This window comes from Mandrillus leucophaeus, unplaced genomic scaffold, assembly GCF_000951045.1.
Source record: "Mandrillus leucophaeus isolate KB7577 unplaced genomic scaffold, Mleu.le_1.0 Scaffold995, whole genome shotgun sequence".
NCBI classification, from domain to species: domain Eukaryota; kingdom Metazoa; phylum Chordata; class Mammalia; order Primates; family Cercopithecidae; genus Mandrillus; species Mandrillus leucophaeus.
Window position 1 is genome coordinate 280,611 of NW_012110863.1, and position 16,665 is coordinate 297,275.

Below are 16,665 nucleotides of genomic sequence, written 5' to 3' on the forward strand. Positions count from 1 at the left end.
GTGGGAACTGAACAATGAGATCACTTGGACTCGGGAAGGGGAACATCACACACCGGGGCCTATCATGGGCAGGGGGGAGGGGGGAGGGATTGCATTGGGAGTTATACCTGATGTAAATGACGAGTTGATGGGTGCTGACGAGTTGATGGGTACAGCACACCAACATGCACAAGTATACATATGTAACAAACCTGCACGTTATGCACATGTACCCTAGAACTTAAAGGATAATAATAAAAAAAAAAAAACAAAAAAACACCAGATATCCTGCCATTGTTTATCCCAATAACATAAATGTAAAATTGAAATAAGAATTTTACTAATTTAACTTTTCATTAAGAAAGGTAAAATATCAGTAGCATATTCATATACACAAAGCCTTTTTGTATGCATTTCTGGTATGAAGAAAAGGGCAATTTCAGAAGAGCACTAATTCTGGTCCTTAAAAGCTCTTTTGATTGTTTAAATCTCTTGCACATAAACAGGACAGTATGTAGTATCTGGGGCTTTACATTAAACCTATGAAACACATGGCTTCATCTATTTGGGTCCAAATATATGCTATGCTCAAAGGTGTAACAAGACCTGAATTTATTCAGACTTTTATAAATCCTTCTATAATACCCATATTTGTGATTATATTTATTAAAAAGCTATTACTCCTAAACTAGCCAATTTTGTATATTAATCCATCTACTCATTCATAAGTTTTACTAAGTGAAATACTATGTGTGTTGCACAACGCAAGGGGCTGGAAGAGATACCAAAATGTAAGTTGAACATTTACTGTCCACTAAATTATAGCATAAATGGAGACAATGGCATGTACTATGCAACAGTGTTCCACACTACAGAGCAGTATAAAAATGAAACACCCAAAAAAGTGTAAGACGCCAAAGTCGGAGAAGGGATATGTCGATGTGCCAGGTGTTAGGTACAACTTCATGAAAGGTTTGACCTTGAAGGAGAAGCAGTATTTAGGGTATGAAAGGAGAAAAGAAAAACGATTCAGGCTAGAATCTTATACATAAAGACTTGCAATAAGAAATGGTCATGTTATATTACAAAGGCAGAAACTAAAACAGGCTCAGGTGGAGGGAGGGACGGGGCCATTCTGGCAGTGGGTGGGGTGGTGCTAAGTCGTGAGGCACCTAGAAGACCAGGATGAGGAGTGCGGATGACAGAGTCATGTGAGATTTCTGCAAGGTTTGCGGCAGGATGTGCTCAGTGCTTCAGAAAATTAACCAACACAGAGAAGCAGGGAAGACACTTGGGAGAGAGGAAGCAGCTGAAAGAGGTTTGCTGTGGCCTTGGTGACCAGGGGCACTGGAAAGGGAGGAGGTGACAGAGGTGTGGGAACAAAGACCAGCTCTTAGTGACCATCCTGCTGGTCTTGCCGTCCTCTCCCTCTGCCAACTCCTCCTTCACATCCCTGTGAAAGTCCTTCTTAAACACTGATTTCAAAATGCCTCTCCAATCCTTAGATGCCACTGTTTTGGGATGAATCCTCCTTAAAATGCAGGTCCAATCTCACTGTACAACCTCAAAATCCAAAACAAAATCCCACAAACTTGGTGGTACCCCAGTGCTTTACCAAAATAACACACAAACCTCTTCCTTAGCAATGAAGACTACTTACTATATGCCTTCCAGCTGGAATGTCCTAGTCACCTATCCATCCACCCAACAAATACTGACAAAGAGCTTGTTATGCATATGTACGGCAGGGTCCCTGCCCTCAGGAAGCCCACAGTCTAGTCCAGACACATGACACCACCCACATTCCCTGAACACTATTCCACAGCGTGCTTGTAATGGTACCTTTAGAGCCCTTGGCAGAAGCACCACTTCTCTCTAGACTTCTTGATCCAACTAACAATCTCTCAAGACTTTGCTTATGCAGTAGTGTTTTTTACAGCCCTTAATTCCATTTTGCACACTACTACTATCCACTGTCCTCCTTTTAGGCTTGCCAAGAGCAGGCACAGTATCTTAGTCATTTTCATGCAGGAAATATTTGTAGAAGTAAATTGGCCATGGGGACAAAATAGAAGGAAGCATAAAAGGTGATTAGCCCAATGTTTTTCTGATTTCTTATTGTTTGAAACACGATACCTGAGTTTGCTTTGTGGTTTCCATGCCCTGGTGGAAGCACTCAGCAGTCTTGTGTCCCCAAAGCCCAGAGACGGGGGTCTGCTCAGTGACTCCAGTGAGGGACTCTTGCGGAGGTGGGGGTCTGGCTTCAGGGTCTCAGTCCTTCCTTTTAGAATATCTGTGGGAACAACCACATAATCATCCATTCCTGAAGAAGCAGCTCTTGACTGCCATCATGCTTCATTCTCAAATACAATTACCGTTCTCATTTTATCCTCAACTACAAACATATATATCGTTTCTGAAGTAATAAAAATGCAATAGGGATGTGGATTCTACAGGCAGGACCACTACATCATTTATAGTATCTAATGCCAAATCAACCTCTTGTTCAAAAACTACTGTGAATTTCAAGATGATGTCACCTGAGCATTACACCAAGCACGTGCCCTTCTAATGGCCTTGTGCAAGTGCCAGCAAAGCCAGCCCTGTCCCCAGGTAATATCTTTTAATTGACAGACATCTGAGAGAGAGTGGCAGAAAAATGCCTCATGTGATGATCAGATCACAGGCAGCAGTAAACAAGAAGCTGGGAACCAAGAAGAACTACTTTACAAGAGAAAAGGCCATTCTAGCCATAGGGCCTGGTTCGCTAAAAAAGTAGAAATCACCCTTTCAAGGCTCTTTTCTGCTATCATATTAGTCTGAGTCAAAACAGTTAATGAAATGAACTGAATCCTCCAGATGATACTTATTTTTCTTTTTCTCTTCTAGAGACAGGGTCTTGCTGTGTTGCCCAGGCTGGATTTGGACTTGACCTCCTAGTGATCCTCTGCCTCAGCCTCCCAAGTAGCTGGGACTACAGGAGAGTGCACCACCATGTCTAGCCAGATGATATATCTTAAAGGACCATAAAAGTGTGGAATAGGAGAAATTTTTCGAGATTGTCTAGTTTATATTTATAGAGGAAACTGGAGCTCAGAGAACTAAGTGCCTTGTTCAAAGCTACAGAGCAGACAAGGGACCAGGATGAGCCCACAGTTGCCGCCCATGACCTGTGAATAGTCACAGAAGAAGATAATCCGTCTACAGCTCACAGCCACCATTTAGGGGCAGTAAAGTTAGGACTGAGGCTAGTCAGCTCTAAATAGCAGAGAAAAATAGTATTTACATCCAAGAGAACAACAAGAACAGCACATTAATCTTCGGTTTCTGCAGCTTCCAATGACCTCAATGTTGACAAGCAATTGCTGGGGATTGCTGGAAGCAAGTAATTGTCACTGCGATCCTTTGCTGTAATAACAGTAAATAGAATCATCCAAGCAGACAGGTGCCTGGTGGGGGCTAAGTAGGGAGGGCTGTCAATGAGGTATTAATTTCAGAGCAATAAGCTATTGTGGTCTCAAGTTCAGTATGTATCTTGTCAACTAAAAGAATGGTTTCTTGGCCAGGCATGATGGCTCATGACTGTAATCCCAGTGCTTTGGGAGGCCAAGACAGGAGGATTGCTTGAGGCCAGGAATTTAAGACCAGCCTGGGCAACTTAGTGAGACCCTGTCTCTAGCCCCCTAAAAAATTTTTTTAATTAGCCAGGCATGGTGACATGTACCTCTAGTCCCAGCCACTTGAAGGCTGAGGCAGGAGGATCATTTGAGGCCAGAAGTTTGAGGTTGCAGTGAGCTATGATAAAGCCACTGCACTCTTGCCTGTGTGACAGCAAGAATCTCTCTCAAAGAAAACCAAAAAGAATGGTGTCTCCACACAATAGGAAACTTTAAGGCTAGTGGAACAGAGAGAAGACACAAACATTATCTACCAAAGGCTTACCTAGTACACTTAAAAATGGTTGATACGGTAAATTTTATATTATGTGCCTTTTACCACAATTTTTCAAAAACCCCACACCTATCACTATGTGTGCAATCAAGTTATTCCCTCTACACAGCAAGCATGGGGACTATGAGCCAAGTGGGCTTCCTGCTGTGCTCTGGCCTCCTCCACTCCCCTCCTAGTATGGGACACTCAGGACTGGTCTCCTGGAGCATAGACTCTCTCATTTCTCTACATCCACTGAACTCTGTCTCTGTTCTTACACTCTTGACTTTACACCGGCCTTTGGTCTTCATTTCCTTCTGCTGGAAAGTCATTATTATGACTTGGAGTGCCGTATAAACTTTCATCACTTCTTTAGAAAGCTATGACTCAGAGCAATCACCAACCTCAGCACCAAGAGGCACAAGGTAGAAAGAATCAGGAGACTTCCTGGCCCCAGAGCCATCCAAAATTGCTGCAGCCTTTATAAGTCACTGAATTTCTGTAGGGCTTGAATATCTTCCACACAGAATTCGAGGAATGGGCTGAGATCATCTTCAAATTCTCAATTGTCGGTGTTTATCCAACTCTAAAATCCTTATTTAATTCCATGAAAAAGCAAAGAAGATTCAGAGGGGAAAGTTCCCTCATAGAAACAACTACTTTAAGAACAAGCCTGATTGTGTTTGACCAAGATCTGAAGGAAGTACAGCTGTAGAAATTTTATTTTATGCTTAGAAACAAAAGGATTTCTGTCTATGTGATCCAGACTTTTGGCTTTCTATCCTTCCTACAGGGAACAGTAAATAGTCCATTCAGTGTTCTCTTTGCCTTTTTTATTTCCTAACAGTGACCACATAGACACATACATAGGTTCTAAGGCCCATATTCTGGACAACCTTAACCTCCCACTAGGCTCAAGCACTGTTGTCCTTTTAGTTCTGGGCAGGTGAACTGGGTCAGCAGAGAACAGCAGGTGAGATGTGCATGGCAAACACTTCCACAGTGCTCGCCACATGCCCAGCATGTTCAAGGCACTTTAACATGCTAACTCAATCCTTGATATGATCCTAGGAGGTGGACCGGATTATTTCCATTTTAGAGATGAGGAGATGAAAGCACAGAGAAGTGGGGTGATGGGGCCAAAGCCAGGCTGAGCAGCAGTGCTGAGACTCAAGCCCACATGTTCCTTCCTGAAGGCTGCTTCACATCAGCCTGTGACACAGGAGATGCGATGTGAACGCAAATGTGATGGGGGTCGGGGACTGCTGAATGCAACCTCCACTTTACAACCAGTATTTGAGTTAAAACAAAACAAAACAAATACACACACACACACACACACACACACACACACACGGTGTAATAACAGGAAGAGGACTGCACTAAAAGACAAATACCTTTAAAGAGGCAAATTTTAAGAATTGCGGAAGCAGCAGACAAATTCAAAATCAGGGAAGTTTTTTTTCCCTTAGTTACTTTTTAAAGATGAGAAAATATGCTCTTGAGATTCAGTTAAAAAATAACATGTCAGGCACAGTGGCTCACACCTATAATCCCAGCACCGTGAGAGGTTGAGGCAAGAGAATCACGTGAGGTCAGGAATTTGAGATCAGCCTGGGCAACAAAACAAGACCATGTCTCTAAAAAAAGAAAAAGAACACAACAACAACAAAATTGGGCCTGTCTCCCTAGCACAAGGACACTGAGAAGTGCAGCTGGCAGGAGATAGACGCTTTTTCCTTTTGTCAGCTGCACTGCTTCATCTAATGTCCATGACGTGTACATTATTCAGGGGTTGAAATCACTTGCAAGAAATGCCACTGATTATTTTTCTAAGCTCAGTTTCATGCAAAGAAATGAAAAAAGTTAACTGGACGGAAAGATAAGTCAAAAGTTTTTATTGCTGACATGATTTACCTGAGAGGGGAAGGTCGGGAAGGATTTACCTGAGAGGGGAAGGTCGGGAAGGTCCAAGCGTTGAGTCACCCCTCTGCTGGCTGGCCGCACACTGCTGTAAGTCGAATGCCTCTGTAAAAACCAGGAGGGCACCAGCACGGTGAGCTCATAACATCAAGAACAGAACAAACACAGATGTGTGTGTGTGCATGCGTGTGTGTGCAATAGTTCTTAAACATAGTGGAATAACCAGGGGAGTTTTTAATTAACTCATTTATTTGAATAGCTAATACACGCAACAGACACTATCCTCAAAAGCAATAAAAAGGGCAAATAGTGAAGAGAAAGTCTCCTTTTCCTTCCCATCTCCCAGTTCTTCTCTCCAAGGGCAATCATTATTAATTGGCTTTGTGAATATCTTTCCTGGAATGTTCTATGTATATTCAAGGATGTTTGTATAAGTATTCTATTTTTAATGGTCAGTAGGTATATGAATAGATGCTCAACATCACCAATCAGAGAAATGCAAACCAAAACCACAGTGACACGCCATCTCACATTTATTAGGAAGAGCATCATCAAAAAAAAAACAGAAAGAGAACAAGTGTTGGTGAGGAGGTGGAGAAAATGAAACTCCTGTGTACTGTTGGTAGGCACGTACAATGGTGCAGCCATGACACAGAACAGTATGGAGGTTCCTCAAAAAATTAAAAATAGTACTACCAAATGATCTAGCAATGCCACTTCTAGGTATTTATCCAAGAAAATTGAAAACAGGATCTCAGAGAGATATTTGCACTCTCATGTTCACTGCAGCATAATTCACAACAGCCGAGACGTGGAAGCAACCCCAGTGTCCACCACCAGATGAACGGATGAAGAAAATGTGGTACAGAACATACAATGGAATATTATTCAGCCTTAAAAAAGAAGGAAATCCTGTCCCATGCTACAACATAAATGAGTCTTGGAGACATTATGCTAAGTCAAATACGCCAGTCACTGAAGGATAAGTGTGGCATAACTCTATGTACGTGAGGAATCTAAAGTAGTCAAAATCACAGAAACAGACAGTTGAGTGATGGCTCCCAGAGGCCTCAGGGAGGGGAAGTGGGGAACTGTTCCGTGGATACAGAGTTTCAGTCAGGCAAGATAAAAATGTTGTAGAGGACAAAAAGATGGCAACAATAGACACTGGGGAGTGCTAGAGGAGGGGGAAGCAAGGATTGAAAACCTGTTGGGTACTATGCTCACTACTTGGGTGATGGGATCAATCATACACCAAACCTCAGCATCCCACAATATATCCATGTAACAAAACTGTACTTGTACACCCTGAATCTGAAATAAAAGTCGAAATTAAAAACAAAAAATCTCTAGAGACCTGCCATACAATATTGTGCTTCGAGATAATAATACCCCAAAATTTGTTAATAGGGTAGATTTCATGGTGCATTTTTTTTACTGCCATTTAAAAAAGCATTTCAGAATCCAAGTCAGCGTGATATTATTCAAGGAAAAACCTTGAAAAACACCCTCTGTTTTTCTAGAAACACAAATGTTATCATAGCATTACACTGTTTTATATACCGTTTTGTTTCTTTCACTTACTGTATCTTAGAGGTCATTCTATACCCACCATCTTGGCAGCTTTCCATGAAAAGCGCCACAAGAGGCCAAGCAAGTGGCTCTGGGCCAGATGGCATCACCCACCTGGGAGACCCTGGGTTGCTTAATTCTCTGTGTCTTATTTTATCTATAAAATGGCAATGATACTAAAGGTACTTACCTCAGAGGGTTATGGGAGGATTAAATGAGCTAAATTCAGTTAGAACAATCAAACCACAGCCCAGCACATGGGAAGCATTCAGTAGCTCTTAGCTATTTTCATTACCATAATTTATTTTACTGATTCTCTATTGATAATGATATTGATATTAATATTAGGAATAATGCTGCAATGAACATCCTGGTACATTTGTCTGTGCAGGGCCATTCTGAGGCTTTCCAGAACATTCTTCCTCTTAGAGGCTCTACTTCATAGCATATTAAACACAATTCCATATATCCACATCCCACAAAAATATAATGGTCATGGTATACAGTTTTCAAAAGTAGTTTTAAATCTTGCTTTTGAAGTTGGCTGAACAAAAGTGACAATATGGGGCATTCCTATCCCATTTGCAATCTTGTGGGAAAGCGTCCAGTATTCCACCACTAAGTATGATATTTGCCATAGATATATAATAAAGACCTTTTATCAGATTAAAGAATTTCCCTTCTATTCCTAGTTTCCTAAGAATTTCCATCAAGAAAGATATTAATCTTTATTGAATACATTTTTCTGCCACCTACTAAGATAACCATATTCTTTTTTTTTTTTTTTTTTTAAGATAGAGTCTTACTCTGTTGCCCAGGAGTGGAATGGCACGAACTCAGGTCACTGCAACCTCCGCCTCCCGGGTTTACGCCATTCTTGTGCCTCAGCCTCCCAAGTAGCTGGGGGTTACAGGCATGCGCCACCACACTCAGCTAATTTTTGTATTTTTAGTAGAGACTGGGGTTTTGCCATGGTGACCAGAGTGGTCTTGAACTCCTGGCCTCCAGTGATCCACCTACCTTGGCCCCCAAAGTGCTGGGATTACAGGCATAAGCCACTGCACCCGGTCGACTATATTCTTTTTATACCTTTGTTAATGTGGTGAATTACTCTGGTTGGCTTCAATAGTTAAAACCACCTTCCATTCCTGGAATAAACCAAACATGACATGATCTTCGTCATGTTATCTCTGAATAAGGTTTTCCAAGATTTTGTTCAGGATTTTTGCAAAGAGGTTTGTGAGAAAGACTGACCTTTTAATTTTCTTGTCTATTAATGCTCTTGCAAGTATTAGGGATGAAAGCTATGCTGACCTCTTTCCTAGTCTCTGAATTTACATAAGATTGACATTATTTCTTCCTTAAATGTTTCGGAGGTTTCATGGTGAAGCCACAAGGGCCTGGCATTTCCTTTAAGGAAAAGATATAAATTATAGATGATTGAGCTTTTCTACTACTCTCTCCTATATAAGTTTAGCAAGTTACATTTTTCTAAGATTTTGACTGTTTCATCAATATTTTCTAATTTATAGCACTAAGTGTAACATATAATATTCTCTTACTATTGCTTTAATAATTATGAAATATTTAGTGATGTATCCACTTACAAATTCCTGATACAGGTAATTCTGCATTAGCTTTTCTTGTCAGGTGTTTTGAATTTTAACAGCCTTTTAAAAGAACAAACTCCATGCAGAACTCCTTTAAATAGTCTTTTCACTGCAAGTATCCTACGAAAAAACATACGGTTTTGTTGGACTGAAAGCATCTTTCTTTTGTGTTCACCTTTGAAGGGTATTTTCACCAGGTACAGCGTTTTGAAGCATATTTTCACCACGTAAAGGAAAGCAGGTTTCTTTCAGCAATTTGCAGATGTCATTGTATTGTCTTCAGGGCTTCCATCATTTTTGTTGAGAAGAAAGATGTCAGTTTTGCTCTTGCTCCTTTGACATTAAGGTGTCTTTTTTCTTTTGGGTGCTTTTAGGATTCTTTCTCTTTCATTTCCAGCAGTTTTAACCTCATGTGTCTAAGTGGTTTTCTTTGTACTCATCTCACTTGGGGTTCATATTGTTTCTTGAAACTGGGCTTGACATCTTTTATCAGTTTTGGAAATTCATGATCATTAGCCCTTCCAATATTGCTTCTGCCCTTTTTCTCCCCTTTAGGGGACTCTAATTACACATGAGATCTTTTTATTCCATCCCGTATGTTTCTTACGTCCTTTTCTCTATTTCCTATCCTTTTTCTCTGTGCTTCAGTTCAGATATTTATACTGACTTGTCTTCTGTTCTTTAAGTCTCTCTTTAACTGTTTAAGCTACAGCTACACTTTATTGAGTCTTTAATTCAGGTATTTTATTTTTAGTTATAAAATCTCTAATGGATTCTTTTTTATAGATTGTGGTTTTCTGCTGAAATTCTCTACCTTGTCACTTACTTTGTTGACAGCATTAATCTCAGGTGTTTTAGGGTCTATGTCTAATAATATCAATATCTGAATCTTCTGTGTCTGTTTCTATTGCCTATTTTTTCTCTTGGTTTTTCATCATTTGGTATTATCTATTTGTATGCTCAGTTTTTTGTTTTATTTTATTTTATTTTGAGATGGAGTCTTACTCTGTTGCCCAGGCTGGAATGCAGTGGTAGATCTCGGCTCACCACAACCTCCACCTCCTGAGTTCAAGTGATTCTCCTGCCTCAGCCTCCCGAGTAGCTGGGACAACAGGCGCACACCACCATGCCCAGTTGATTTTTGTATTTTTAGTAGAGACGGGGTTTCACTATGTTAGTCAGACTGGTCTCGAACTCCTGACCTCATGATCTGCCTGCTTCGGCCTCCCAAAATGCTAGGATTACAGGTGTGAGCCACTGCACCCAGCCATGCCTGGTATTTTTTAAAGTTACTATATGACATTGTACTTTTTAAAATGTGGCTATAATTTAAGGATCTAGATGATGTAATTGTCCTCCAGAGAGTATTTACTTCTGCTTCCAGAAGGCAGTTAAGATAGGGGAAGAACATCTAAATCCAAACCCATGTTTCTATGAGTTTTAAGACTGAACAAATAAAAGACTTCCTTAAGATATTTAGGGAGAATATTTTAATCATCTAATAGCTAGAAAGACATTTTAAGGCAGGAAACAAAACAAAATCTTAAAACACAACACAAAAATGTAAAATTTCTCTTCAGTAAAAGATAACTATTAATATGACGTTAAAAGATAACAAAGGTAATACAATTACATATGAAAAAATGTTAAAAAGCACAATATATCAAGACTTCTTACAAAATGGAAAAAGACTTCAAAAGAAAAGCAGGCAAAGTATGTAAGTTTCCATACAGACATACAAAAGATAAATGGCCTGTGTTCATATGAAGAAGTGCTCAACTTTACTGATAAAGTAAAACAAGATACTATTGTTCATTTACTTAATCTTCAAAATTTATAGACAGTGTCAAAATTCTTAGAAAATAGTACAGCGAGTGGGAGGGCAAACTGAAGAGCAATGTGTCTATCAAGTTTTTCAACATGCTGGAAGAGGTCAAATACATTTCCTTTTCTAGGACCCCATTTTCCTTTACTAGGAATCAATTTGTATATCTCAAGACAGGCTCACTCAACTCCACCCTTATCTCTTTGTAGGGTGACCTATTGACTACAGGGGACTGGGAAGCTAAAGGGTGTACTTGGCAAACTCCTTTAAAGCTTGGCTCATAAAGTGGCCGAGCTTCTGTCAAACAGGCCCCCTCTCAGAGGATCTGGAAGGTGCAAGGGAGTGGAAGGCTTCCCTTCTGCAGCTTCTCCTGGAAAACATGGCTGGGAAGGCACTCGCTCTTCTGTGGCAGGGGAGCAGAGGTTCTGGGGAGTGTATCATCGTTTTCTGGTCAGTATGGGGCAGGCAGAGAGTCTGCTTTGCTGGCATGGACTGCATCTGTGGCAGTGTAGTCACAAGGCTGATCCTAGATCTTGGTAGCAGTGGCAGTCCCTGGGTAAGCACCTAGAGAAAGACTTCCTGATTCTGGCAGAAACAGAAGCCCCTTATAATGGGCTAACTTTCAGATGCTCTGGGAACCTTTCCTGGAATCTCAGTGCAGCCTAGACCTTTCTCCAGCCCTCAGTACCAAAAGCCCTGTATTAAATTCCTTTCTGCTTAACTACTGTGATCTCTGATATTTACAAATGAATCTTGATATATCCTTATTTAAAAAGTAGCCCCATAAGTAGTCAAAAATTTGAATCAGTATCTTCACTGTATTGTTTTTTGTATTAAGTTAAATCCAAAAACACCTAACTTCTATCAGTAGAAGAGTGGCTAAATAAATCACCACATATTATGTAATCTTTTATAAAAAAGAATTGTTTCTCCAAATGTTAAAATTTGAAGACATATTCCTTCATTCATTCAACAAATATTTACTGAACTTCTACTACAATGTGGCCGTGTGCCAGCCAATGTTATAGACAAAACAGCAAGCAAAATGAACAAAAATATCTGACCTCATGAAGCTTACATTCCAATGATAAAGTGAAATAAGTATTGGAATAATGCATAGTGTAATCCAATTTACAAAACACACACACTCTACACACACACACACTAATATGTGTAAAGAAAAACATCTAGAGGGATACACAGCAAACCATAAGCAGTGGTTATTTCTGGGGCTCATCTACCTGCATTGGAGAGACAGCAGCTGCTGGAGCAGTCCTCACTGGTATCCCACTTAGGGGACTTCTGGGGGTCTTATGGACAGAAATATTCTGTCCAGCTCCACCTGCCAAGAAAAAACATGAGAACATGTATATGCTGTTCCACTTCAAAATAGCATATAGTTGTTCCTGATTTCTTGTTACTTTTTTGGTGGCTTAAGGAGTATCTGTGTTTAGCATAATATTTACTCTATTATCCTTTTCTTCTCTGGACTAGAGCTGCATTGGGGAAACAAGAAGGGAAGAGTCAGCTGAGTGGAGGTCAGTCTTAGATGAAGGATAGCTGAGCAAAAAGAGACTGTATAAATAATGAGGTGCCTAGAGAAGGAAGGAACAGAAAAGTTCTTGTACAAATTGTTAATTCATTTCATGTCTTTGAATATGTAGAGCCTAGTCTTAATCTAATTTAGGTGCAAACAATTTTAGCAGAGACAACCAGGTGCATCCTAGGATTAACTTTTACTACAGTCTCCCAATACAATGGCATGTTTGTTGCAGTCTGGGGAAGAAAGATATTGTTACTGTAGAGAGATGCACATTCTGTTTCTTCTATTTGCTATGTTTACGTGTACAGTATATGTATGAAGTCTAGCTATGCATCATTCTCATATAGGAAGATAAGCATGACTAAAGGGGAATTGTGAGACCATCAGACAATTCCAGGAAAAGCTGGGAACACACCTAGATCAGGAGTGACAGATTAGCACAGGTGCTCACGTACAAGACCGGATAGAAAAACGTCTAGCAGGTTGCAAGATGGGGATGGCCGGGGTACCTACAAGAGGGCCAGGTGCACAGATGTGATGCCTCATTTCCTAGGAGATGAAGTCTCCAGCTGACCCTCATAATTCTTATGCGATGACAAAAAGGCAAATAGCAGTGACCTGAATTTAATGGCTATAAGAGGCAGAAAAGAAAGGTAGCAAGGCAGGAACTGGATGGAAGGAAGAGGTAGAGAGGAAGAGGCTGCATTTGTGTTATTCACGCACCAGTCTCTCCATCAGTGTCTCCCCGGAGCCTCAGCCAGGCTCCTGCATGCAGTGGCTACATGTGGTAGGACCTGGAAAGTGCCCTTGTGGTTGTAACAACATAGGGCCAGGGTGGAGTAGAGACAGTAGACATATCAAATGTCGGGCCAAAGTTTGAATTTGGAGCTTTGCTTATAGAAAAACTGTGATCAAATACCTGGGCGTCCCAAGTCAAATGACTTGATAAGTGACTTAACGGTGGTTGCCGACTCCGGGGGTGTTGGAGATGTTCTGCTAACACAGACACCAGGCCACCGACCAGCAGCATCGACCTCGGGGGACTCTGGCTCTTCATCCACAGGTCTGCATGGCAAAGAGCAAATCAGATTGAAAAGGTGGAGGACATCCCCATGGGAGAAAAAGACACAGAGGAAAACAGAACTGATGTGGAGAAAATAAACGAAGCTGGAAGGAAAATTCTGAATTTAACATCCTGTTTTCTCTACCACTTTGCATCTTTAGGAAATAATGTAGGCATTGTTCTCAATTTTTAGAAGAGTTGTTTTCTTGGGAAATGGTCAGAAATAGTTATTTTTATATGTAGAGTGACTTGATATTAGCTTCAAATAAAAAGTGTGTATGGCTACTTTGCAAATTGTGTATTTTTTCTGAAAAAATGCAAATGTTATTGATCACAAATATTTCGTCTACTGTCAATGGTGAATGCAGTGGATTGGCTGCCGATATGTGCTCCAACCGCCATGCAGTACACAGAGTTTGGAAAGATGAAATCTCACAGCTCTCCTGCAGCTGGGATTTTGGGTGTGATTTAAGTTCTACCAATGAGAAAGACTTGGGCAAGACCTGAAGTGGGACCTGGATCAGAGGAAGAGAGGCAGGGCACAGGGCATTCACTATGTAGACAGAGACTGTAGAAGAGACAAGATGCTATGGTGCTGGCAACCGCGGCGGCAGCTTTCCAACTGGATGGGCAGCTTTCTGAAGTTAAGGCTCCTCTCCTGGGGGAGGGAGCAGGTTCCCTGGTGGTTCAGTTCTGTGTGGACTTTAGGAGCTGCTCCTGGAAGCTCAGCCTTCCCAACAATTCTGCAAACCATATAACACCTTTCTGCCTAAGCCAACAAGAGTGCGATCCATTACACATGACAGAATCCTGATTCAGACACTCTGCCTTCTAAGCATAAGAGTGGTAACAGTACTCTAAAATCACACTGCAATTCTGCACAAGGTGAAGCTCCTGCTCTCACCCAGGTTTGCTGGCATGTTCTTCATGAGGCTTCTAGACTCATAGAAAGTATTCTATGATAGATCATTGACCCAATCCTCAATCCTCTCATGCATGGCTTCCTCATCTAGGGGACTTTGGCATGTCATGTGATCTCCCTGTGAGTCAACACAATAACTCCCAATCTTCTCATTGCTAAATCACTGCTCTCTTCATTGTATCATATTGCCACAGCTGTTTTGCAACATGACTAATTTATGAGAATAGTTCAAACAGAATGTTTCTGGAAGTGTATCTCAATAAGGTCAGTGGAAGTTTAAAATAAATCAGAAAATAAAATAGTTATTTACTGATCATTTCAAAATTAATCTAGCTCCTCATAAGCTTCTACAGTTGAATTTATTTGTCCTTAATTCTCTAAGCTTTCTTCTGTTGCTCTGTAAACAACATGAATAGAATAAATGTTGCCCAGGCTGGTCTCAACTTCCTGAGCTCAGACAATCTGCTGCCTTGGCCTCCCAAAGTGCTAGGATGACAGACATGAGCCACTGCACCTGGCCAACTTCTTACCTGTTAAGCCTTACAATCTTCACTCTACAGTCCCTTCTTATGAGTGAAAAAAAAAATCAGTAAACTGAAAACTTCATTGGAAGAAACTATCAGGCACTTCAGAAACTGTAGGAGGTTGGGTTTTTAAAATAATTTTTAAAGGTTTATTGAAAGGAACTGGTTTTCATACTTTCCCATACAATAAAATCAGGTGGTGAAAATGCAGAAAGAGAATGCAATCAGGTTAGGTTTGAGCAGAAAATAATTTCCTCTGTCTGTGCTAGCCATTCTCATGAAGGTCATCAACAAACAAAATGGGCCACCTTCTTTTTTTTTCCCCTGAGACAGAGTTTCGCTCTGTAGCCCAGGCTGGAGTACAGTGATACACTCTCAGCTCACTGCAACCTCTACCTCCTGGGTTCAAGCGATTCTCATGCCTCAGCCTCCTGAGTAGCTGGGACTACAGGCAAGCGCCACCACACCTGGCTAATCTTTTGTAATTTTTTTTTTTTTTTTTTTTTTAGTAGAGACGGGGTTTCGCCATGTTGCCCAGGCTGGTCTCAACCTCCTGAGCTCAGACAATCTGCCTGCCTTGGCCTCCCAAAGTGCTAGGATGACATGCATGAACCACTGCTCCTGGCCAACTGCTTACCAGTCCATCTAAATGACTCAGTACCAAAGGCCTCCAAGGACAATCATTTTAAGTAATTCATTTTACATTTCATTCTTTGATAATTTAATAAGAACAAAATAGAGAAGCCTACATTCTGCTGAGGTTATTCCTTTCAGTTATCTAAATTTATCTGCGATTCAAAATATCAAATGATAAATTTAAAAAGCAAGGCCACAAGAATCAATTACCTCTGCCTTCAGGTATCCAAAGACAATATTTCAAACACTCAGTCTACTTGGCTAGAACAGTAAGAGTCAATACAAGAAAACTCTGTATTATTTGAGTACAGAAATACCCACTGTGTTATATAACAGTGATGGAGGGGGCAGGCGGTGTCTCTGTGTGTGTGTGTGTGTGTGTGTGTGTGTGTGTGTGTGTGTGAGGGATTCAAAAAAGAAAGCCTGAAATGAATAACCAAAGAAAATGGTTATTAAGAATGCTATTGGCTTATTAGTATGTACTTTAATCATAAATGAGGTTAAAAATTCTTACACCAGCCTATTCTAGAATTGGCTGGGATCGATTAGTAACAGCATCAGCAATAAATGAAGGATTACATTTCCTCCATTCCAAGGAAGAATAAAAACTCTGTATTCTGTAATGAGTATTAAGAAATATTTACGCATACAGCCAGGTATGTCTTAGCATTAAATAAAGGAAAAACTGCAAGGTACCACTGCTGCAGAAACACTTGTTCAAGGCTTGCTACTGCCTCTAAGGCTGATGTTAGATTCTAGAGTCAACCTGTAAAATAACAATCACACATGTAGTAAAATAAGCCATGAAAATAACTTGAGTCACTCAAAAGTACATGCTTTTGTAAACATGACTATCTACGAACACACCATCTCTGCAGCAATCTCACATACTCACATTCCCTCCAGCCTTTCATGGTTGGCTCTCTGTTACATCACAGATTAAATAGCTGCTTTGTGTTTAGGGGCCACGCTTAAAACAACAAACATGAAGCATGTGTTCTACCTGCTCCCAGCATATAAAACTATGATAATAATCAATAATTTCAGCAAAACAAGTATGATGAATGTGTACAACTCCACTGCATATGACAAGCACAGTACCATGTATCTTAAAAACATTATCTAATTTAATTTTCAA

At 40.5% G+C, this 16,665-nt stretch overlaps 1 protein-coding gene across 3 annotated transcripts in view; it reads right to left on the reverse strand.

Moving 5' to 3' along the window:
* Window positions 1-16,665, reverse strand: part of SPECC1 (sperm antigen with calponin homology and coiled-coil domains 1) — a 328,700-nt gene that overhangs the window by 64,081 nt on the left and 247,954 nt on the right. For all 3 annotated transcript variants that reach the window (XM_011971260.1, XM_011971261.1, XM_011971262.1), the window contains exons 8-11: window positions 13,302-13,447; window positions 12,081-12,181; window positions 5,856-5,937; window positions 2,116-2,272 (exon numbers count right to left, since the gene is read on the reverse strand). In XM_011971260.1, the coding sequence (XP_011826650.1) occupies window positions 2,116-2,272; window positions 5,856-5,937; window positions 12,081-12,181; window positions 13,302-13,447 (486 nt within the window). The remainder of the gene's footprint in view (window positions 1-2,115; window positions 2,273-5,855; window positions 5,938-12,080; window positions 12,182-13,301; window positions 13,448-16,665) is intronic.